We start from the raw sequence: 25,390 nt of genomic DNA, 5'->3' as shown, positions 1-25,390 counted from the left end.
TTTTGCTGCTTTTGTGCTCCATGATTCGGCAGGTACTCCGATTTAGTTGAAGCTGGCTTCAATACAGCCAATTCAGTATTCCACTTGAACATACCATCTTATGTCCAGCAAACGTACATCCATCTTACATTTCGGTTCAAGAAAAGGTAACTGACAGGGAGAAGCAAAGAACATTGGGTTAGTAATCAGCGCCTGGTCTGAAGTAGGCATTCAATTAAAAAAATTATTTTTTAAAAATAGATGAATGGATTCTAGCTCCAACTCTGTCACGATTTACCTTAAGAGAACCTGGGCAAGTCACTTCATCACTTTGGGCCCATTTCTTCATCTGTAAAAATCCTACTTCACTGACCTCAAGTTATCATGAAGGGATTTTCACAGAAGAATCATCATCCTTGCTGGGTAACTGAGTCACAGAGAAGAGTTCAGTGGGCATCAATAATTATTGATGCCCAGACTCCACCTCTAGAGATCAGGTTTCAATTGGTCTGGGGATGGGCCCAACTTTTGTATATTGTGAAAGCTCCCATAGTGATTCTAAAGTGCAACCAGGGTTGAGAACAGCTGCCCAGAAGAAATCTTTTTAGATCTTTTTCCACCCTGTGGGAGAAATACCAATTGGGCAGCACTACAAGGCTTAAGATTTGACTAGACCTCCTTTGGATCTGTGGTGTGTTAGGGTCAGTCTTGTGAAATGCTATCTGGGAGTAGAGGGAGTCTGATTTTGGTTGGTAATACTCAATTTACATAGAAGTTCAATTTGGATTTGATAAAGCTGATATTTATATCCCTTCCTCAAATCTATGTCAATTTCTTAATTGATTTCAAACTCAGAGGAGGGGAAAGGGTGTGACAAAACCACACCAACAAATTTCACCAAGTCTAGTCCTACCTCACAGTGTCATGACGATTAAAATAAGGTAGACTCTTGAGTATGCTTTGTAAACATAATGAGCTACCCAGATATCTACTCTTATCTAAGGTTTCCCACTAGATGTAAAGTTCTGAAGAGATGGTGCGGACAGCATCACTTTGATGCCCGTTGGCAAATTACAATGCGGTACCAGTGCTGTTACTGATTTCCTGTCACACGACAGAGTATTAAAGAAAGCAGCATACTGTAGTGGAGACAGCACTGACCTGGGAATCCAGAGGCTTGGATTCAAGATTCCACCATGTGAAGTCTTTTCTTTTTAACATCTTTATTGGAGTATAATTGCTTTACAATGGTGTGTTAGTTTCTGCTCTATGACAAAGTGAACCAGTTATACGTATACATATATCCCCATATCTCCTCCCTCTTACGTCTTCCTCCCACCCTCCCTATCCCACCCCTCTAGTCCACCATGTGAAGCCTTGAACACATCTCTCTGGGCTTAAATTTTTTCATCTCTCAAACATGAGTTACCTTCAGACCTTTGACGTTTCCTTAAGCTCTAACATTCTAGGGCATGCTGATGGAACTGCTCATGAAGCTGGCAATGACTGATGTTATGAACGGGACACATCCAAGTCTTACATAGCCCCTGAAATGTTCTGGCGTCCCATGTAGTATTCTACAGAGATAGACAAGCCATTAAAGAAGTTTCTTCCAACACTTGTTCTAAGGAGAACATCCACAACAGGGCAGGTTAGGGAGCAGTTTTATTCTCAGGAAAGATCAGTTACACCCAATGTTTCTTCTCTTGTGCCCTCAAATTTCTGAGCCCATCTTCATCAAGAGGACTTCCTATATACCAACCAGGGAAGTGCTGAGCTTTTTCCATTTCAGCAATTCTGAAACATCAGCTGTTTTGCAGAGTGTGTCTTTCCTACCCACTCTGTTTACCTCAACTCATAACCAACCATGATATTCTTCCAAATTCTGGAATCTAGAAATATGTCAAGTGTTCTAGGGTCACCAAAATAATGGCACTAAATAAGTACTGCAATATCAACGTGCTCAGTTAATACTATACTATTTTGCATCAAGATTGTATGATTCTGGACTAAATGCAAGAAGTAACTGACCCTCAGTAGCAATGTGACCTCACCAATTTTTTTTTAGAGTATGTATCCGTAAGCCTGTTAAGACTGTGGAAGCAGAAGGAACTATGGTAGAAAGGATCTGGTCTAGTTCATCTTTCATCCTTTGCATCTAGCACAGAGAGTATAAATACTAATACACGCTTAATGTATTATTCATGTATTGAAAAAATTCAATGAATAGATGAGCAATGGTATAGCAAGTAATCAGGCAAAAACCAACAGTATAAGGATTTTAGATGTTTTAAGTAAATGCTTGCCAATTAAAACTAAAATACTTTTGCTTTTCCAGAATACAGAATTAGATTCCAACAAAACACTTTTAATAAAATAAGGCACAATGTTTGATAAGGCAAAATTCACACAGACGGTTAATATTAGATCACATTCTTTTGTGTGTCCTGGGGGAAAAAAAGGAGGTATAGAATTGAAGTAGCTTAAATACTCTTTTTAGAGCATTTACCATTACAAGGTAATACATAAATTTGATGCAATAAACTATATCTTGTCCCAAAAATAAAATGTAATTGAGTCACACTGCTGAATTACATTTATTGTAACCATTGTTTTAAATATATATATATACCTACAGATATAGGTATTCTTAAGTCACAAGAATGCAAATACAGAAAATTAAGAAATCAGGTAATAAAAAATAATTTGACTAAAGTAAAAGTACATATATTTTTGATATCCTTTGTTGATACTTTAAAGTCCCAAACTTTATAAAAAGTTAAAATACTGGTTAAAATATTTCTCCCATTATATTTTTGTTTCTCATGAATACAAAGTGGGCTCAGAAATGCAACAGACACCAATTGCAGGCACACCATTTGCTCCATAATTGTTGTAAAGTGATTGTTGAGGTTAATAATCCTTCTCAGTAACACATCATTGTCAACCATTTAAGTTAGTGAAAGGATTCTCTTAAAACACCAGTTGTAGACAGAATTAACCAATTTAGTAATGCTTTTGTAGTACCAGCAATAGTGATGTCAAGCTTATCCCCAGTTTCTTCCCAAAACTGGAATTGAAAATAAGAGTTTTACCCAATTTATTCACAGCAAAAGGAAGAAAGTAACTTCTGTTGAATGCAGATGGTCTCTCCAACCATGGCTTTCTAGTATAATGGTATATAAATAATCTTCTTCATACTAACAAATTTTAATATTAACTAGATTGAATACTGTCCCTTACGATAAACTGAGACTGACCAGCAAGTGCTAGGTAAAAGTCTAGTAGCACCCAAATCAATATTACCCTGTGAGTGTTCAATAATGTGTCATGTTTGTTGTTAGTGAACTGTTATTTTCTACATCAATTCTTAGCAAATATGAACCAAGTAGAGACATAAAACGAATGGGGATATTTACATGCAAAAATATTAAACCATACCCCCTTTTTAACCCGGTATTACAAAGAAAGCACAAAACGTGCTAGGCTTCATGGCAATAATATCTTTATATGATGCTATTAATATGAATTCGTTAGGAACTTGTCATCCCTTAGTGGTAGCAGATATATTTTCTTTATATGAAAGAGAATATACTTTTTCACTGATTTTATTTCAGGGACTCTAATTCTTCTATGACAGTATGTATGATTGGGATTCCCTCTCCAAAAGCCCTAGACTCAGAGACATTAGGTCTAGTTTTAGTGGAAGGAGTCCTTCAGGATCACAGTCATTCTCCTTCAACTCAAAGCAAAGCGTCATGAGGCTGTCACACACAACTTATTAAATGACATAGTTCCCCAAACTTTGGCTCCAGCAAGGAAGATTTAAGGCACATACTTTCAAAGCACAACTGAAGGCACTGCTACCTTTAAAAAGATCATGACTATAAAATACAAAATTGGATGCTATTAAATTCATCAGATTAATGTTATATAGTGCTTAATACAGGAACAGTGAAGGTCAAATACTTCTTTTCTGTACAGCGGGGATCAGAACTATGAATTCCAGGTCACGTTGCCTAAAACCTATACAGCAGCCTTTACTGTTGTTAATGCTCAACATAACTTCAAAACTGACTATTTTGGACTAAATGGGGAGTGATAGTTATACTGTCATAATAAAATCTCTACTTTGGATGAGAATAAAGGGAGTCATTTAGGTAAAAATTAGGTATTTCTAAATAAATGCAGCTTAACTAATTTTATATACTATATATACATATTATAACTGATAAAAAGTTCTGCCCACAAAGGGTCTTATTTAGAATAACTTTTTTTTATAAATAGCTACTGCTAAAATGTTTTTTAAGATCAAACTTAATTTGCAGTAATCATTTGCTTAGTATTTTTTCTCTTTTACATAGTGAAAAGGTAAACATTAACCAAAGGTGTACCACAAATTCCAGGTTAACAAGGTATTACTTTCTCCCTTTGGAAAGAGCAAGGCTGGGTGTAAGAAAATCCAATTATTTGCTAGCCCTTCATTATGGAGGGATGTGGACAATCTCCCACTAGCAGAAACTGAAGAAATTTAGTGATAAACAGGCTTTCAGATGGTAGGTAGTGGGCCACTTAATTTCAAAACAATTCAGTATTACTTTAAAAAACTTTCTTGGCTCAGGGATCTCCTTGGGTGTCTGGTGACTTCTCTTTCCCTGCCTTTTGTGGTTTTTACACTCCAACCATCAGCCTTTCCCTTGTCTTCTTTTGTTTAAATTGGTATTTACAATGTTTGGTAGAACTGGTCTGCAGTATTACCCTGCACTAGTGTGGACTGCTTTTAACTTTACATTAGTACAAAAATTTCTCAAGTTTGAGGTACAGTTTATAATACAAGTCTTTACTTTTACATTTGTTAACTTTAAGTTCCAAATATCAAGAATTTTAGAGTAAGAGACTACCCCAGGAAGCATTTAGAAGTAAAATATGAACAGTAACCCTCAGATCTACCTCTACTACACAAATACAGAGAATGCTGAGAACCCTGACTAGCTTGTCCTCAGGTCAGCCAATCCCTGGCACCATGGAAGCAAAACGTTATAGTAGCTAATCTTCCTATTTCCTAAAATCCTAGGACCATTTCACTGACTCAGTTTGGTGACACTGAGAGAACTGGATTCTAGGAATAAAGATTACTAAGAATATTCAATGTTCCATTTCAATTCCAAATATTAGCACTGAAGAATTCCATTCTAAACCCATTTATGCTTTGGTTAAGTAGTTTTATCCACAGAAGTTTTGGTCACTAAAATTGTCCAAGTAGAGCAGTATCAAAAACTTACACACAAACAAGTGACTCAGCAACTAGAGAGACTTTCAATTTAAATACATAGTTAGCTATATGACTCTGGAACTGTAACTCACTTCTGGTTAATTTCTACAGTCACCAGTTATGAAAACAGGGAAGGTAGAGAAAAGAAACGGGAAAGCTTAGAAATTATTAGCAGCTCAGGAAAAGCTTAGAAATTATTAGCAGCTCTTATAAAAGGTTAGGTCAAAGATAAAAAAAAAAGATAGAACTAACAGCTAAAATGTAGACTTCAGTAAAAGTCACCAAAGAGAGCTGCATACTGATCAGAGATTTTCAAATGTACATATGGAGAAGCATAACAAACATTTTGTTGAAAGACATTTTGCTGTATACAATGTATATATCTACATTACACAGCAAAGGCTAGAAACTGTTTCTGGTTGGATCTATTTACATCTGTAAAAGATCAATCAGTGTATCTTCTGGCAAGGTTAAGCATCTATTTACATATCTACCTGTTTATTTCACAAAGACTAACTCTTAGAAGATTACCCAAGCTGTTACTTAGATCAAACTGGTAATTAATTAGGAAGGAAACCGAGGAATTTAAGCCAGAAAAATTTGGTCCTCTCAATTTATTTTACTATGAATACATTATTTTCTATGAAAATATTTTATGTATCTTACCTAAATCACTTACTTACAAAACACTTTGGGCTTGCCATTTAGGCACTGCCTAAATCATCTTTTATCTTTTATAATTTTGTAATACGCAGCCTGCTGTGGCTCAAATGGAGAAGTAAACAAAGACTTTTTATTACTTCCATTTTATGATATAATCACCCATGTACTACTCTGCTAGGCAGTAGAAAGATACTACATTACTTCTACAGACACAGTCAGAAAATTTCTGGATCAAAAGGAAAAAAGAATCTTATTACAACAGAGTGAAGGGATTCACTCTATAGCAGCGTTTCACAACTGCAGTCATGAAACTCTCATGATGTTTCATGAATTAACATATAATAAACAAACTATCCTACAGTATATTTTCTTCTAAAATAAAAAATATATGTGACAAAAACCTAACATATGTACATATCATTATTATACAACTTGCTTTTAGGAAATGGTGTGCCCCAGTCATGAATGCCAGAAGTCAGAAGGGAGATCATCTGATGTTCCAATGTGTTTCTGACCTTTGTATTACTCTACAGGTAGTATTTACCAACAAACCATTACATTATTACAGATTAGTTAGCTAACGATTGCTAATGTGTGCTATGTATTTTATTTTACAATGTCAACTTACAGTTGTACTGTTACTCAATTTTTACTGCATACTAGTTAGTAAACATTTGTCATTTCTACTGGCAATTTGTGAAACCATTTTTCTGCTGTACTTTAAGGGTATATTTAATACATTTAAAATATTTTATCAATATATTATTTTCAAAAACTACTCCATGGTTAAACTTGTTTTGGAAACTGTTCTATTGTGTAAAAACACAATGACTGCTGTGCCCAATTTTATTTCACTTGTAATGTTTCTCTAGTTTTTCTTTAAAATTAGAGGAAGTTACAGTTCAGTACACACAGGCAAAGGAGTCATACTGGACTGCTAAAACCTTTAAAATCATTTTCCCACTGCTTTAACGCAAGACATAAAGAAGTTTCCTATCTTACATCTCTTTTCTGTTAAAAGAAATCTGACAGATTTTTCCATTAAAAACTATTATTCTGGGCTTCCCTGGTGGCGCAGTGGTTGAGAGTCTGCATGCCGATGCAGGGAACACGGGTTCGTGCCCCGGTCCGGGAAGATCCCACACGCCGCGGAGCGGCTGGGCCCGTGAGCCATGGCCGCTGAGCCTGTGCGTCCGGAACCTGTGCTCCGCAACGGGAGAGGCCACAACAGTGAGAGGCCCGCGTACCACAAAAACAAAACAAAACAAAACTATTATTCTGTCTTATGATGAACAGACTGATCAAGATCGTGGCCTCCCATTAATTATAAAAGTGATTTGTTTAAACAAAAAATGAGGTTAAGGTGGCTATGAGCTCAGATGTCAGATATACAGCTGTTTACCTAGTCCCATTAAAGCATATTTTAAAGTGTTCTGCATAGTATGTCAGGTTATAGGCTGCTCTGGTATCATTTCTTGAATAAATTTCTAAATCCTTGTTATGATTAAGGCACTATTACAGTCATTGCTGGATTATACAAGGGTAACAACAATCGTATAGAACAAAGGAGCAGAAGTGAAGAGTTTTAAAACCCCACATGAAAGTTATATCCCTTACTTTACCAGTCAGTAGCTGAGAAAGGTTTAGGTCCTACGTAACCATCTGTGAGCTTATCTGAATAACTCTGTAATCTAGACATATGGGCAATACAAGAATGTAGGGCTAATCCTGTTACGGTATAGTGCTCAACCTAAACTCAAGGACAACTCTGGTAAAAATGACATCTTTGATCATTTCTATCTTCATATCAACTATCACAAGTTAACACTCATGGTTTATTATAGCACTGCTCTTCAGGATGTTCCATTCTGCTGTGTGATTCATGCAAAACTTGAGTGAAAACTGCAAACAATCAGTTAAATCTGAAACTGCCATTCAGAGTGAATTTAAAAGAATCCAAACATGGAACTGGACTCATTCCTGCTGAATGGCTAGAAACACACAATCTTTTACACCATCTCCAACTCCGTCATGGACATTTAAGATGAAGGTACGGTTTCTAGTGAACTTCCAAGTCTATTCTCTTTTCTAACCACCTCTGCTCAGTCTTTTAGTGTTTCACACCGCCCTGCTTCCCTTTTCAACCAAGAAGAACTTTCTGCATTCTGTGTGCAGCCACACTGGCTTCATCTTCTGAGTCAGATTCGCTCTGGGATGTGGAGCTGTGAGAGGCAGAGCTGCAAGGGGAAGAGCATTCCGGTGAACACAGGTAGTGCATCAGGGGGAGACGGTATTTCCCACAGAAGTCCACAAATTTAATTTGTCTGACGCAGCAATCAAAGTAGACTCCTGGAGAGAAGAAGGAATGAGGACAAAGTAATCATTACAAAGCAAAGACCCACATTTTCTTTTTCAATCCTATCTCCAGCATTCTGAAGAAATGTCTTATAGTCTTCTCTTTTGAGAATCTTAAGCAGAGGTAGTGGCTGCTCCCATAATTGTTTATAGAAATACTGGAAGGTCTTAGGGATGGACTACAAAGAGAAGGCTAGGAGATTTATCTTAAAGAGAGCTGGCGTTAAAAGGACACTATTGGGCTTCCCTGGTGGCGCAGTGGTTGAGAGTCCGCCTGCCGATGCAGGGGACACAGGTTCGTGCCCTGGTCCGGGAAGATCCCACATGCCATGGAGCGGCTGGGCCCGTGAACCATGGCTGCTGAGCCTGCACGTCCGGAGCCTGTGCTCCGCAACGGGAGAGGCCACAACAGTGAGAGGCCCGCGTACCGCATAAAACAAAAAACAAACAAACAAAAAGGACACTATTTACTTGGCTTGTTTTCTCTGGGTGACTTGGTGGACAGTGGTTGATGGAGATTACAGGATATCTAAAGTGCCCTTTCTCCATCCCCCAAGCCCCTCCTTGGTACTACCCTAGAGTCTTGATAATGATCTAAAGAATTAGTTGTTATACCCAAAATTTGCAGAAAGGAGACGACTTTTAGTACCCCTGTCTTTATGTATTGGGAAGGAAAAATTAAAAGTAACAAAATGCCATCCTATTTCCATAGGGTCTAAATCTACAGCTTCAAAGCTGTTTCACTACTGATCTCACTTGACTTTCATGCAATTATATATTGCTAAGTAAACTGAAACTAGTATTCAGCTCTTTTGAGTCCTAATTTAGTGCTCCTGAACTGTGGCCCTTCAGCTAAGTAAAAATACAGCTAGAGATGACAGGAAAGCAGAGGTTGCTGTTTCGTGGGCTTCTAGCTGCTCCTCCTACTAGATATTGCACATCTCTAATCCATGAAGGCTGTCACAATGGTTGCAGTATAACCGGAACCCCTAGACCCCTGCGTCCCATCACCTCTCTGGAGAAGAATCTCAACCTTTATACTCTACCTAGGATTCCTCTGGCACCAACTACCCTGTATATCACATAAGGGAACAAAATAAAAAGATGTGGTCCAAGCAAAGGAGAAACAATTTTTCTCCTATTAATTTTTTTTCCTGTTACTTCTCCATTAACTTTCTAATTTTTTGATCCTGTAGTAAGTATAATTCGTAGTTTAAAAAGGGAAATTCATGGTATGTTACTTCGAACAATTCAGAAAAGTAGACAGATTCAGTAAACTGATCAATCATTAACAATAAATCCCCCCAAATGAGTTAGCTTTCTGAAACAAATGGAAGTAATAAAATAATTATAGTTACCAAGAGCTAAAATAGTATAATACTAACTTGTCATCTGTAAGATCTCAGACTATACAAAGGCAATATCTCACAAAATAGAAAATTACTTTTGTTTAACTTAGAGTTCAGTAACTAGGGAATCTGAGGGGGAATTCACTTTAGATATTACAAAATTTTAAGCTAATAATTTAAAAAGTATTTTAGTTCCTAAGACAAATAACACAGCAGTATACTAAAGAACTCATTTAAGAAAGAAAGAAACCATTTAAGAGAGAAAAGAGACTTCTTGTAGAGGTCTATTTCTAGAAAAGGATAGATTCCAAGAGATTAGATACAGACTATGAAGCCTGAAGGTCTGGTGAGAGTGTTGTCTCTTGCCACTGTTAAAGCCAACTTCAGAAGGAGAGTTCACAGAGAAAATCTAAGTACTTCTAACTTGGCACGGCAGTCTCTACTTGTAAAAGTAAGTGGCCAGAAATGGCTCAGAGTAGTGTCATTTTTCTTTTTTAAACTAGTAGTATCTTTTTTACCTTTTAATATTCTTTGAGAAACTTAAATCACCTTCTCTCTGTTTAACATTATAACCGTTTTCAAGGCCTGACGGGACATCTGGGGAAAACCTCAGCTGGCTCTGATCATATTTATGCAGCATTTCCCTGGCACCTACAATTATCCTACAATAATAAAAACCTTTCTGTACCCCCATTAAATTGGATTTTTAAAAAAGTAGTCTTTTATGAGAGAGCCAAGATAGAATGACCTGCTATCATTCACCAACTCCCCTCCACACACTGGCACTTCAGGCCCTTCAAAATCTGGCCTCAATGTATCTTTTACTCTGCTCTCATTACTCCCTTAACTGTACATTTGAACCAAATTATTACTCAACCAACATTCTGCCCCATATTGTTTTGTTTCCTATTTTACTCTCTCCATCTGAAAAGTCTTCTATCCTCAATCAAACCATATCAAAATTCAACTCATACTTCAAGAATTGTCTCATCTTTTCCAGATCTAATAAATGTGCTCTCTCCCTCCTTTGGTTTCCAACAGTATTTTGGATTCCTACTTTACACTGTCTTACATTATATTATTTGTTTAGTTCTCTCTAAATGCTCTAAACTCAAGAAATTTTGAAGCATGGATTTAAAAGAATGGAGAATTCCAGGGTACATTCTGAAACTGGCACACATTCAGCCTATTCTCGTACACCTTGAATTGTACTCTAAAAAGGTACCTGACACTCAGAATGGTGAGTCTAAGAAAATGTCCTTCAAATAAATATGAAAGGTGGCCAAACATTTTAGAGACTCTTCTAAAGCAATTAGAACTGTTTATGCTTTCTTTCTGTTTCCTCTCATGTTACCAATTTACCTTATCCTATGACAGTTCCAAGAAAGACGAGACTTTCTGGGTATTTTCCCTGTGTATGAATCCTGAAGTACCATGAAAAGAAGAAATAAGGAAAGAAAGAAGAAAAGGAGGGAGGGAAGGAAGGAGGGAGGGAGGGAGGGAGGGAGGGAGGGAGGGAGGGAGGGAGGGAGGGAGGGAGGGAGGGAGGGAGGAAGGAAGGAAGGAAGGAAGGAAGGAAGGAATCCAGAGAGGGTGAAATGTCTTACTTTCTGGTAAAAGGGTGAAATAAGGCAAACAAACAAACTGCCTTTCTCTGAAAGAAGACAGCTAATTAAAACAACATTTAGATCATAATTTAAAAGTAACTAAATGAATGGGAAACAAGGACACTGAATTAACTTACCTCCACACTTTGGGTTTGGGCAATTGCTGGCTAAACTCAAGTATCTAAGAAGATTCCCAGGAAGATCATAGGGAGTATAGGAAATATTTCGAATTTTAATGGTCCGTGCAGCTAACTCCAGGAGAGTTGGAGGATCATACGTTAAATCTCTAACAAAACGAACAACCAATGGATTTCCTCGCAAACTCAATTCTTCCAAATGAATAAGGTTGAGGATCTCTCGAGGCAGGTATGTCAGCAAGTTATTGTGAAGACTGAGGGAACGAAGTGAATGCAACCTAGAATGAATGCAATACAAAAATCAACCACCATAAGCAAGAAAACTACTCAGAAAGTTAAGGGAAGGACTCAATTTCCCCACAAGAATGAGCAATTAAGATTAAGGTCAATGGAAGTAAAATTAAAAGGTGCTGAAACTAAATTAGAGCCCATACTTGTATATATCATGAAGGACTTTTGCCCATGGAATCTTAGAGAGCTTAAAATACTTAGAGAGTATTCTGACGTGTTAGCTGATTTAAATGCTAGATTTAAAGGGTTTTTTTTTTTGGCATGCTTTATCATTCAGATACCTAAAAAAGGAAAGATTTCAAATGCAACAGGAATAAAGATCCTTCACATTATCTCATTAGGATAGGAATGCTTCATATCAAATATAAATCAATAAAATCCCATAAAACCTTGGGGAATCTATGCCAAAGTAATACTCTATTTTTGATTACAGAAAAGAGGCTCAACAACTATGGAAAACAGTATGGAGGTTCCTCAAAAAACTAAAAATAGAGTTGCCATATGATCCAACAATCACACTCCTGAACATATATTCAGACAAAACTATAATTCAAAAAGATACATGCACCTCTATGTTCATAGTAGCACTATTTGCAATAGCCAAGACATGGAAACAACCTAAATGTCCATCGACAGATGACTGGATAAAGAAGATGTGGTATATATACACAGTGGAATACTACTCAGCCCTATAAAAGAATGAAATAATGCCATTTGCAGCAACATGGATGGACCTAGACATTATCATACTAAGTGAAGTAAGACAAACAGAAAGACAAACACCGTATGATATCACTTATATGTGGAATCTAAAATACGACACAAATGAACCTATCTACAAAACAGAAACAGACTCACAGACAGAGAACAGACTTCTGGTTGCCAAGGGGAAGGAGGGGTGAGGGAGGGAAGGATTGGGAGTTTGGGATTAGCAGATGCAAACTATTATATATAGGATGGATAAACAACAAAGTCATACTGTATAGCACAGGGAGCTATATTCAATATTCTGTGCTAAACCATAACAGAATAGAATATGAAAAAGAAATGTATGTATAACTGAATCACTTTACTGTACAGCAGAAATTAATACAACATTGTAAATCAACTATACGTCAATAAAATTTTAAGAAGATAATTAAAAAAAAGAAAAGAGGCTCAACGATTTTGAGGAATATATCAGAGCATTTAAAAGTAAAATTAAAAATAAGCCACCCAATTCATAACACACCTCAGAACTTTCATTCTCATGTATCATTTACTTTGAGAACACTTAATTCTTTTCCACATACAAATCATGTGGGTGAATGCAGGATGATAATTCCTAAGCACGTATCTCTGTGTGTACATAAACTGCCTGAAAATACTCACTGTGAAAGCTGAGGAGGCACACTTTGGATTTTGTTGTCACATAATACCAAGTAATTTAGAGAAGGCAAATTTCCTAATTCTGGCGGGATTTCTTTGATGAAGTTTCCTCCAAGATATAAACACTCTAAACTGCAAAAATAAATGAAAAAAACAAAAAAACCAAAATTTGAACAAGTACCCCATTATCTTTATTACAATGAACATATATCGTTTATTCATTCCGCAAATGTTTTACTCAGGCTTTCTATGTGCTATACAGTCTCTGGAGGAATAATGCAATCTTCAGGGAGCTTATATTATAGGTAAGCAGACAAGACACACCACATTTATAATTAAATGCAAAACAAGATCCCAAATAAGCATAACATGATTAAAATACCAAAATAAGCAGAACAATCCATAAATGATATAGGAGTTTTAAAAGTAGAGAAATTAAAAAAAAAGACATTAGTTCTGATTGGAAAGGCTCCCAAAAGTGTTGTGATTTCAGCTGGACTATGAATTTAGCCCATTTAGGGTAGGAGGAAAGAGGACCTTCAGGTCGGAAGAAGGGTTTTTATGGGATAATGAGTATACCTTTTAACACATAAGAAGAGAATTCATGTTGAGGAACCCAGAGATACAGCCGGATAAAGGCCAAATTACAGGAGCCCTGTATTCGCGCTGGTGGGTTTGGATTCAATGCATTACTAGGCAATGGGAAGGCGAAAACCACTAGCTTTTTTTTGAAGAGTGGAAAAACACAGCTCAAGTTTATGTTTCTTCTTTGCTCTTATTATGGCAAATGCAGTCTTTAAGAGGCTAACTAAATTATGTAAAACTGACCACTATTATGAAATTAAAGTTCTAGATAATTATCCAGTTTTCTAATAATAAGTTAACATTTTAGACATAGCATATATTGCACCAAAATGTACTGCTGCTCCTTGTGGTGATGACTGTAGAAAGACTCTCTCCAAAAGATTTTTTTCAGTTGATGGGGGGGTGGCAGAATCAGTTCTTACTATATAAATATCAATGAAATGTATACATATAGATCTTTCCCATAACTATGTTACTTTTGTCTTCCTGTTAAATCTGCTCAGTAGACATTATCATTCTTTTAAGACACCTTTAAATGTAGGGAAAAACAGCCTACTAAACTGTTACCCAAACTTCCAGGATAAGAATTAACTGGGATACTTTTAAAGCTACAAAATCTAGGCCCTGCTCAGATCCAGTAAATCAGAGTTCCAGGGGAAGGGCCTGAGAAGTGGCAGATTTTAGGGTACAAGCTGTAATGTTAAAAGAAAAAGCCAAATTACCCTGCAGAGTTATAGCTAATTACAATCCACAATTAGCATTTAAGAGCACTCTTTACCCTACAGCCCTGCCAACACTTAATATCATCACCTGCTTTAACGTTTTTATTCTACTTTTTACTATTTAGCTGGTGTGAAAAATGATACCATTCTGTACTAGTAATCTCTAATTATTAGTGACGTTTAGCATCTTTTTATGTTTTGACCATTCGTACATCTTTAGAGAATTGCGTTTCTATCCTTTACCCATTTTTCTCATGGGTTATATGGCTTTCTCTTAGCTTGTTGAGAGCTTTGTTGTTGTTAAACATATGTTCTGCATAACCTTGTTCCTCTGTGGTCTAGAGCATGGTCTATTTTTGTTCACATTTTATATGTGTAAAAAGAATGTGCAGTTATTAGGATTGAGCTTGTTAGCTGTGCAATTTAAATTTTTTATAGTGTCTCATCATTTCACCTTCTTACTCTGGTGGTTAGTTTCCTACCTGAACCATGGTTTTCCCTTTATAGTTCTGTCAATTTTTGCTCTCTGTCTCCTCAAAATATGGAAACTATATTGAAGATACATTCAGGTTCATGATGGTTAAAACTTCTTGTTGCATCGTTCCTTAATTCACATGAAGCATTTCTCATTCTTCCTTCTAATCCATTTTGCCGTAAAATCTATCGCCTCTGATTATCAATACTGCCTACCTGTTTTTGTTAGTATTTATTTAATCCTAGCCCCACCATTTACCAGTACGAGAACTTGGGCCCATTACTAAATCTCATTATGCCCCAGTTTCCTCTTCTTTAAAATTGAATAACATTACTATATATCATATAGGCAATAAATATGAACTAGGCACCGACCATGTGCCAGGCACTATTCCAGGGAATATAATGTAAATAAGACCAAGTTCTTGACCTTAAGAAGCCTACATTTTAGTGAGAGAGACAGTAAGTCAATGAATGTATATATATTATGCCAGATAGCTTTAAGTGCTACAAAGGAAAACAGGTAATCAGATGTTGATGGAAGTGATACTGTAGATAAGGTGGTCAGAAAAGGTTTCTCTTAGGAGATGACACTTTAACAGAGATCTGAATGGAATGACTGAGTGAGTACAAATCCCTGCAGTGGAAAAAAGCTTGGTGTGCTGTGAAAGAGCAACACAGCCAGTGTGGGTACATCAGGGTGACAGGTGGGGAGAGTGGTGGTCAGAGAAGTCAGAAAGGTAGCCTGGGAAAGCCAGATCACAGAGGGCCCTTCAGGCCTTAGCAAGGATTCTGAATTTATCCTAGGTAGAAGGGGTTTGAACAAAGGCCAGTTGTGTAACTTGACTTACACTTTAGAAGGGTCACTTTGGTTATTGTTTGGAAAACAGCAGGAGAAGTGGCAGGGACAGGCGAGTGCAATGGGAGGAGTGGAAGCAGGAAGACCAGACTGGAGCCTAAGGCAGTTGAATCCAGGTATGAAATGATAGAGATTTGCTTCATACATCTTTTTCTACACCTTAACTTTAAACACATTGGGGTATTTCTATTTTAAGTGTAACTCTTGCAAACAGTGCACAACCTGATTGTTGATATATTTGCACTTGTGTTTTCTTTACCATGGTATATCTCAATATCTTTTTCTCTTCTGTCTGCCTTCTGTTGTGTTCATCAAGTTTCCTTTTGTCCCACTCCATTATTTTGAACTGCACATGCTACATGTATTTTGCTAGTAGTTGCCCCTTCAATTTCCTTTGCTCTCCCTCTCACTCCCAAATATACAACCATGCTCACTTCTCTGTCATCTTCATATCATCATCCAGGATTAGTTCTACCTTGATTTGAAAATAAATTGAAACTTATTTATTCCCAATCAATAATTACTCAGTCATCAATATGTTTTACCAAATTCTCTGCTCACCACTGTTCTGGGCACTTGCTATTTCTTTTAAAGTTCATTCTTCTTGGAGTACAGCCTGTAGAAGTTCTTTCAGTAAGGACTTACAGTTGTTAATGTTTGAGTCCTTTGTCTCTGATGTTCTTATTTTTTCCCTTCACACCTGAGTAATAGCTTGGCTGGGCATAAAATTCTAGGTTGACAGTTACTTTTCCTTACCAGGAGGAAGATACTGTTCTACTATCTTATTACAGCCCATATTCCTTTGTAGGTAATCTGGTTTTTTTCTTATTAGGAATTTTTAGGGTCTTTTTTCTTTATCCTTCTTGTTCTACAGTTTTATTATGATGTGTCAAGATACCAGTTCAGAGTGCTCTCTTTCTTTAATCGTGGGAAATTCTCAGCTACTATTACTTCTGGCATTGCCTTTCCTACATTCTCTCTATTCTCCTTCTGGAATTCCTAGCAAACAGCACTTTGAACTTCAGAGTCTATTTTCCATTTCTCTTAACATTTCTTTCATACGTTCCGTTTCTTTATTTTTTTGTGCTGCATTCCAGAATGCCTCAGTAAGATCTTTTAGCTTACTGATTCACTACGCATCAGCTGACTCCAGTCTACCATTCAGCCCACTGAGTTCCTAATTATATATTTTTATTTCTAGAAATTCCGATTGGGGTTTTCATAGTTGTCAGTTTTAAAACTTCTTATTCTTCTTTCACTGATGAAGTTCCCTCCTTTATCTCTCTGAAGTTAGGAAACAAACTTATTTTAAAGTCCTTTACAGATGGCCTTTATACATAGTTTCTCAGATACAATTTCTTCCATTTGTTGACTTTCTTATCTGTATTTCATAATCTCAGCCTTCCTTGATGTGTGGTGATTCAAAAAGCCAATTTGAATCGAAGTTTTGTCATTCTAAAAATATATTAATGAAAAAAAATATATATTAATGCTACTCTCTATTTCTTATTGTGTAAATCTTTTCAAGACTGCATTTCTCTCTTTAGATTTACAATGCTCAGTAAAAGTAAGCAGAACACTTAACGCTGATAGGCTATTTTTTTCTCCTTTAAGGATTACCTTGTGGCAAAAATCAATGGTCTGGGTACAAAACTGAATTCCCCTACATATAAGTGTTTAAACACTGGTGAAAAAGGTTCCTAGGCAGGATTGTTTGAGCTTACAGATTATAAGTTACTGCTCAGCTACTGAGAAATTTCTATTTTTCAATGATGAGAGCTACTAGAACAGAATAGAAGAGAGTAGAAAATATTTGGAGTCCAAAACAGAAACTTCTCTGGAAAAAAAACAATTTTAATGAGACAGTTGGGAAAAATTTTTAGCAAACTTGGAAGTTCTTTTATAAAGGATTCAATAGTTACATAACAACTTGCAATTTAGTCTAGTGAGGGAGAAAAGAAAAGAAAGTGATGAAAGGGAAGAGTGAGTCTGAGAGCAAATATAAATATTGCCCTTCCTATATGGTTAAGTCAGGAACCAAGAGAAATTAGTGTCTGGTGGTCAGTCACTACTCAATGTCTTCTCTCAGTGTTTTGGAGTTGGTGGGGAGGTAAACAGACAGAAAGGACGCCAAACCTTAGTTGTTACTGTGACTTTGGCAGAGAAAGATCTGATGTTTTAAAATATAACCAAGTTCATGACTTCAAAACCATATAAATCTCTTTTGCAGCTGATGGGTATCATTAATTAGAGTATACAACCAGCATATTCAATTTACATTTTCAGGCTTATGTACCACTTTGAAACTCAAATAATTTCCAAAGTTCTTGGACTTAAAGCCTTTCAATGATTTGTGGGAATTAAATTTCTAAAACACACTCTACTGTTTCCAAACACGCTTTTCTATAAGGAGAAATGAAACTATTGTTGAATTTAAAGCAAAACCGTAGTGTTTAAAAGTTCTTGTATTTGTCAAAATTACACCTGTTAATCAGACGTTAAACAATTCTATTCTTTTGATGTTTGACAAATACAAAAAACATGAAAATCATTCACAAAATTTAGAGAAGAATTCTTCCTTTCTTTTTTGTCTAAGGTTAACAGACCAACCTTAAATTTGTTTCCTGAAAAGTATCTCACCTCTCCAATCCTTAGGGATACTGAAGTGGGTACCCTTCCTATAGGAAGGGCCAGTGACCCACTGGAAAAATACACTAGGGTCCACTTAGTGCCAATCAACTTAACCACAGGTGTAAGTAGGAAATGTTTTGCTTCTCCACCCAAACAAAAATGACATTCAATATAACAAAAATATACATTAGTCCCATGTTATGATTGGTTAAAGGGAGATGGAATTAAAGTGAGACAGGTTTGTACCTAAAGAGGCAGAAAATAGAAAATAAGAGAAACACAGAAAGATAAGAACCATACGTCTGTGGATAAAGAAAGTAGTTTTCTTGAGACAGCATCCCCATACTAAATCATTTTCAAATATACTCACTACAGGATTTTAAAGTCCGTTATATGTTCAAAAGTAGAAGCACAAATGGAGGAATCATCTCTTGGTTCTTGCCCCAGACTAAGGCATTGGAAGAAGTCAGAAGGAAGAATTGAGAGCCAGAGAAAAACTCAATATGACTCTAAATGGGGAAAAGAGTTTTTATTTAAACTTTACTGCTGCATTCTATTTATCATCTGGTTAGGTCGTCTCTTTTGTAAGATATCAACCTATTGCACACTAGCTTCAAAACAGTCCAGGACATTAATATTTAGCTTTTCTTTCCATCACAATTCTCATATCTTTAATTTCTAAAACCACATCAGGCAGACAGTGAAAGAGGCATCATGAACAGAAAAAGGAAGGAAATCTTTTCTTACCTGAGAAGAAAAGACTGTGGGGAATGGAGCCAACGAAACTCACTTGTGCTCAAACCTACTCTCCCAGTGTCTAGCATCCTGGATGCCAAAGAATCCTGGAGCTTTTGTTTTCTTTAACAAAGTCTATTACCCGTTGGGTGATAAGTTATTAAGCTCTTCCTCAGTTAATGTCTGAGCTAGTTGAGAGGAATAAAAGTTAAGAGTTCAGAAAAAGAAACAGGTCAAAATATGAATTACACCTACTTTTCCAACACTGTAAGACAAAACCAATTTTGTCCATCTACTAGCAAGTTATTATACCTACTTGTTGAAGAAGAACCTCATATTTTGATGGAAAGAATCTACACCCACAACCTCACGATTCACACTGAGCCTAATTTACTCCAGGGGAATGAAGTTAATCATAAAAATAAGATTTTCACCATCTACTTATTTGTTATACTTTAAAATCATCTTTCAAAAACCACTTTTCAAAAATTTTATCACCAGGGAAAAGGATCAACAGAATACAGAAAATATACATGAAAATACCCTGCTAAATCTGGAGGATCAAATACACCAATTAAGCTAGGAGTATTTATTTGTTATTCCCTCCTGGAAGGATGGAGGGTGGGGAGAAAGGGGACCTCTATATGGATTATATACTCTGCATTATTTTTTAAACTTCCGTTAAAGAGGGTAGATAGATTCCAAATGCCCAGAAACACCTCACTTGGTTTTAAAAGCAACATGGCATAGTAAACAATATACATCAATGTTACCAATGAGGTCTAGGGAGTCCATGTATATTCTAAGAGAAGATGGTGCTCTTGGGCAGGTACCTTAGGGTTTGAGTAACTGAACCTCTACCTCTACATTTTTGAAGCTTTAATGTATTATTTTAGTAGTAAGTAGTAAGTAGTAAGCAGCCTTTGAGGGTTGAAGCACATGAATCTCCCTGTCGCTATCTGGCCTCAAGCAAGTCACTGATACTAAATCTCAGTTTCTTCATCTGTAAAAAGAAGGGGGTGACTCAGGCCAATTGCCTAGGCTGTCTCTACTTCTAAGAGTATATTCCTACATGACCCTTTCAGCCTACATTCAACTACAGTTTATATTTGGAGCATATAACCTAAACCTTTACTGATTCTTACCAGTAAAGAGAAATACAGCAGACAACTGAAGAATGAAAACAATGACATAAAAGAGCCTACATACAATTGGAGACAAAGGTACAATGTCCAAAAACCACAGTAAACAGCCCAGAAAATCAGGTCAATCAGGAAAATGGCTTTAGCCAATCCTCCTGATCACATATTCAACAGAACAGAAGTCAGAAGAATTAGGTTCTAGCCCTTACTCTGTCACTGTGGAAAATTCATGGATTTGAAGTCAGAGATCCAGTTTGATCCAAAGGTCAAATCCAGTTCTACCACTCATTGGCTTTGTGATCTTAAGACTTTACTTCTTAGGGCTTCAGTTTCTTCTTCTCATATCACAGAGTCATTGTGAAAATTAAAAAGCATATTTAGAGAACCTACCACAGGGCTTACTGCATTGTAAGGATTCAATAAATGGCATTTTTGCCTACCTTTCTCCCCATGTGATGGTAATATTTGCTCTAAGTTTTTCTTAGTACATTAAAAAAATTCAAATGAGAATGCTGGAATTAACATCAAAATTAGAAGGAACTAAGGCTTGACAATTTTACATCTAAATCTCTCTCCAACCCTTCTATCAATATTTCTTACTATCTCTCCTAGCATCACCCTGGTATAAGCTACCATCATCTCTCATTCTACTAGAATAGCCTCCTTCCATCCAGCCTTCAAAATGTCTTCTCATCTCTCCACCTGCTCCCCGCTCCATTCTTGCACAGCAACAAGACAGATGTGCTTTTTAAAAACTCTTCCATGCGTACTTAGAATAAAATTCAAGCTTTACCATGGCCTTCAAGATATGACATGGCCTGGTCCAAATTTATATTTGCCACTTTCCCTGTTGGTCACTTCCTCACTATGCTCTAGTACAATGTCTTCCTTTCAAAATTTTGGCCTTCAGTCCTTCTTTCTGGGTTTTCATGCATGCTGTTCCTTCAATCTGGACTGATCCCATCCCACCCTCTCCTGGTTAATTCTTACTCTTCCTTTAAAAGCTCAATTCAAATGTTACTTGCTCAAAGACCAAACTAAGTTACTTTGTTTCAAGGCACTCTGTACTTCTTCACAGAACTTATAACAACTGTAATTAAATAATGAAGTTAACAGGTGTTTAATGTCTCCTCTGTTAGAATGCTCCATGAGGGAAGGATCCTGTTCACCACTGTATCCCCACCCCAGCATCTAGGACAGTGCCTGACACTGGGTAGGTACTCAATAACAATCTGTTGGTGAGTAAACAAAGGGACATCTTGTCCAAATGCCTCATTTAGCTGATTAGGAAGTTGTAGTCAGGATATGTTAAAGTGACTTGCATAAGGCTGGGACACCAAGAGTTCTTTTTTTTTTTTTTAACAATAACAAACATTTATTTAGTGCTTATTACATGTCAAGCATAGATTTAGGCTCATTACTTTTTTTTTTAACATCTTTATTGGAGTATAATTGCTTTAAAATGGTATGTTAGTTTCTGCTTTATAACAAAGTGAATCAGTTATACATATACATATGTTCCCATATCTCTTTCCTCTTGTGTCTCCCTCCCTCCCACCCTCCCTATCCCACCCCTCTAGGTGGTCACAAAGCACGCAGCTGATCTCCCTGTGCTATGTGGCTGCTTCCCACTTGCTATCTATTTTACATCTGGTAGTGTATATATGTCCATGCCACTCTCTCACTTTGTCACAGCTTACCCTTCCCCCTCCCCATATCCTCAAGTCCATTCTCTAGTAGGTCTGTGTCTTTACTCCCGTCTTGCCCCTAGGTTCTTCAAGACCTTTTTTTTTTTTTTTTAAGATTCCATATATATGTGTTAGCATACGGTATTTGTTTTCTCTTTCTAACTTACTTCACTCTGTATGACAGACTCTAGGTCCATCCACCTCATTACAAATAACTCAATTCGTTTCTTTTTATGGCTGAGTAATATTCCATTGTATATATGTGCCACATCTTCTTTATCCATTTATATGTTGATGGACACTTAGGTTGCTTCCATGTCCTGGCTATTGTAAACAGAGCTGCAATGAACATTTTGGTACATGACTCTCTTTGAATTATGGTTTTCTCAGGGTATACGCCCAGTAGTGGGAATGCTGGGTCGTACGGTAGTTCTATTTTTAGTTTTTTAAGGAACCTCCATACTGTTCTCCATAGTGGCTGTATCAATTTACATTCCCACCAACAGTACAAGAGGGTTCCCTTTTCTCCACACACTCTCCAGCATTTACTGTTTGTAGATTTTTTGATGATGGCCATTCTGACCTGTGTGAGATGATATCTCATTGTAGTTTTGATTTGCATTTCTCTAATGATTAATGATGTTGAGCATTCTTTCATGTGTTTGTTGGCAGTCTGTATATCTTCTTTGGAGAAATGTCTATTTAGGCCTTCTGCCCATTTTTTGATTGGGTTGTTTTTTTGATATTGAGCTGCATAAGCTGCTTGTAAATTTTGGAGATTAATCCTTTGTCAGTTGCTTCATTTGCAAATATTTTCTCCCATTCTGAGGATTGTCTTTTTGTCTTGCTTATGGTTTCCTTTGCTCTTATTCTCAGGTCAATGTTCTTTTCACTACACTTAACTCTGAGGTCCCTTTCAGCTCTAATATTCTGTTATCTCAGAAAATTCAAGAAAGGATGTGAAAATATTTTACAGATAGAAGATTCTTTTTTTTCACTTTGGACAATACACTTGCTCTTACTTTATTTCTCACTCCCCTGCAGGGCACCTTTAGGGGGCTTTTGTTACCCTGCTTCTCTGCTTCCTTCTTCCATTTAATTTAACATATATTTACCGAACAATCTAGTAGATGAGGCAGATCTGCAGGCAATAATTATAATCAATAAGTGCAATGGCAGAGTGAATGAGGTACAGAAGAAGTACAGTTTAGACAATAATTAACTGTTGTCCAAGAAGCAGTAAAGAAAGGAAACAAAGAAATGACCCTCAAAACAGGTTTTGAAGGATGAACACGAGTTTGCCAGATGCAAGCAACATTCCAGACAAAGGTAACAGCAACACAGAGGCACTGTATCCATTCAACACATATTTAGTCAGTGCTTACAAGGTGCCGGTAAAGTGCACAGCTCAGTGAATTCCATAAATAGTTTTGTTGGTATCGCTACAGAAAAGATGGAGCAGGAAATGTAGTGGAAAGCAAGGATCAGATCGGAGTACCTTGTCTGTCACGCTACAAGACATAAATTTGATCTACAGGCATGGAAAACCACCCAAGACTTCGGAGCAAGGAAGGAACCTTCGGAGCAATGTTGCAAGAGGCAACCTCAGATTTACATTTGTTTGAGTATGTACTCAGTTGGGATCACTCCCCCAGACCCCAGGAGACGACAGAAAAACTGCCTGGAAGATCTGCACAGGGCAAACACAACAAACCAAATGCTGTCACGACCACGATCTTATTAGAGCTTCACTACAACTCCCTGAGTTGGCAGGGCAATACTCACAGCCAAAGAGTTGAAGAAGAGCCTAGACTAAGACAGGTCCGTGACAACCGAACGGCGCCCCAAGACCTGGCGCGGGGCCCCAGGACTCCCGGACACCGCCCCGGGCCTCCCTACTCTCAGGCAGGCACCCGCTCACCTCCTCAAGTTCTCGATCTCGGCTGGGATGTTCTGAAGCTGGTTGCCACCGAGGCTGAGGGTGTGCAGCGCGCGCAGGTCCAGCAGCGAGGCTGGAACCTCTTGGAAGCAGTTCCCGCTAAGGTTGAGCACGTGGAGGCTGCGGCAGAGCGGCGACTGGGCCAGGCCCTTGGGCAGTGAGCCGGGCCCGCCGAGCCGGTTGTTCTTGGCCAGCAGCGTGCGCAGGCCGCGCAGCGCCAGCAGCTCCGGCCCCAACGCGGTCAACGCGTTGCCGCTCACGTCCAACAGCTGGAGGTGCGGAAAGCCGCTGCCCAGCGCCCGCGGCAGCGACACCAGACGGTTGTGCGGCAGCAGCAGCCGCAGCAGCGCCTCCCGCGCGCCGCGCCGCTCCTCGCCCCGCGCCTCCAGCTCCGACTCCAGGGTCTCGGGGGACACGCTGAGGCGGGACAAGTTCAGTTCGGACTCCCCGGCCGTGGCCACCACCGCTCCGGCCTCCTCCATCCCGGCCGCCACAGAGCGCCGCGCACTACCCACAGGCCGGGAGCTCCGCGGCGCCCCGGAACCTGAACCGAGCGCCGCGTCGGAAGTGGCGCGGGCGGGCGGACGCGCGCGCGCTAAGCCCGCGCGCGCCCGCCGAGTCACGCGACGCGAGGCGGCGGGGTGCGCGCGCCGCTCGGGGGCCGGGCTGCGCTGCTCGGGGGCTGGGCTTCGCTTCACGCGGCCCGCAGCGCGGACCGGGCTTGCTGGCGGGGCGGAGATCAGGCGGCCCCCAGTTACTCTCTGAACGCGGCCGGGTTTGGGCAGCCGCGGCTTACGGTCCCTGGAGTCTGGTGACCTGTCCCCGGAGTCCAGGACCGCCTCGGTAAACAGCCCGAGGACAGTTTTGCTATTTGGCGTTGAGGATTCGCGCGTCCCGGTGCCCCGCCCTCTTGGTTTCCAGTTTAGGAGTGGGGCCCCTGGTCTGAGGGATTAAGCAAAAACACAGGAATTTAGTGGTGATTCAGCTCCATGACAGCAAGCCCCAGGAATTTCAAGTCCCGGGATTAACCAAGCCGACTTTGAAGTGCGAAGGCAGCTGTACTAGAAATCAGAACTCTTGGATCTTACCTCGGGTTCAGCTGTTAAATAGCCTTGTTTCCTCGGATATAGGATTTGATTTCAGTTTCTCCATCCATAAAATGTGGATAATCGTTGCCCTGCTTGCCCTACAGCATTTTTTAAAAAAAACCGTTTTAAAAGGAGGTGTCAAATAAGGACGTTTCGCCATTTTAGCTGTAGAAGCACTTCTGTGGTTTTTTGGTTTGTTTTAGTGGCTAGAAATGAATTTGGGGGCCATGGAGAAATTTTCGTTAATTTGAGATAGCTCAGATTAATTGATCAGTTTAAGAAGGCAGAAAGCATTGAGATTTTAGTTCAGTTTAAAACTACAATGTAAAAAAATAAAAAAATAAAAACAAAAAAAAACTACAATGTAACTGGGAAAATCCACACTCTGGCTTTAACTCAGTACTTCTAATTAACATATTTTTTGCCTTGCCCTAAATTCAGTCTTTTCTGAAATTACTTTTTATAATTTTGAAAAGTCATTAATAGAAATGAAAATATTCAGCGTA

At 38.3% G+C, this 25,390-nt stretch overlaps 1 protein-coding gene across 2 annotated transcripts; it reads right to left on the bottom strand.

The window, feature by feature from the left end:
• Window positions 1–2,252: 2,252 nt before the first annotated feature.
• Window positions 2,253–24,401, bottom strand: LRRC58 (leucine rich repeat containing 58). 2 transcript variants are annotated; one of them, XM_019923243.3, is made up of 4 exons: window positions 23,779–24,397; window positions 13,025–13,153; window positions 11,363–11,640; window positions 2,253–8,263 (listed from the first exon to the last, which is right to left on the bottom strand). In XM_019923243.3, exons 1-4 carry the CDS (start codon window positions 24,276–24,278, stop codon window positions 8,055–8,057), a joined length of 1,116 nt encoding a protein of 371 aa, XP_019778802.1. In that variant the 5' UTR covers window positions 24,279–24,397; the 3' UTR covers window positions 2,253–8,054. The 2 variants fall into 2 exon arrangements, with proteins under 2 accessions (XP_019778802.1, XP_019778801.1); XM_019923242.3 differs by lacking the exon at window positions 13,025–13,153 and having other exon boundaries at window positions 23,779–24,401.
• Window positions 24,402–25,390: the final 989 nt, after the last annotated feature.

The sequence above is a fragment of the Tursiops truncatus genome, chromosome 4 (assembly GCF_011762595.2).
Source record: "Tursiops truncatus isolate mTurTru1 chromosome 4, mTurTru1.mat.Y, whole genome shotgun sequence".
In the NCBI taxonomy this organism is placed as follows: domain Eukaryota; kingdom Metazoa; phylum Chordata; class Mammalia; order Artiodactyla; family Delphinidae; genus Tursiops; species Tursiops truncatus.
Note: the sequence above shows the minus strand (reverse complement) of the source record. Positions and strands in the feature narration are given on the sequence as shown.

Excerpts from the sequence above, each read along its gene's own strand:
- LRRC58 (XM_019923243.3), bottom strand. The coding sequence starts at position 24,278 with ATGGAGGAGGCCGGAGCGGTGGTGGCCACGGCCGGGGAGTCCGAACTG. Across the intron at positions 13,154-23,778 it reads GAGATCGAGAACTTGAGGAG|TTTAGAGTGTTTATATCTTG; the intron begins GTGAGCGGGTGC and ends TTATTTTTGCAG. Across the intron at positions 8,264-11,362 it reads CCCAAACCCAAAGTGTGGAG|GAGTCTACTTTGATTGCTGC; the intron begins GTAAGTTAATTC and ends TCTTCTCTCCAG.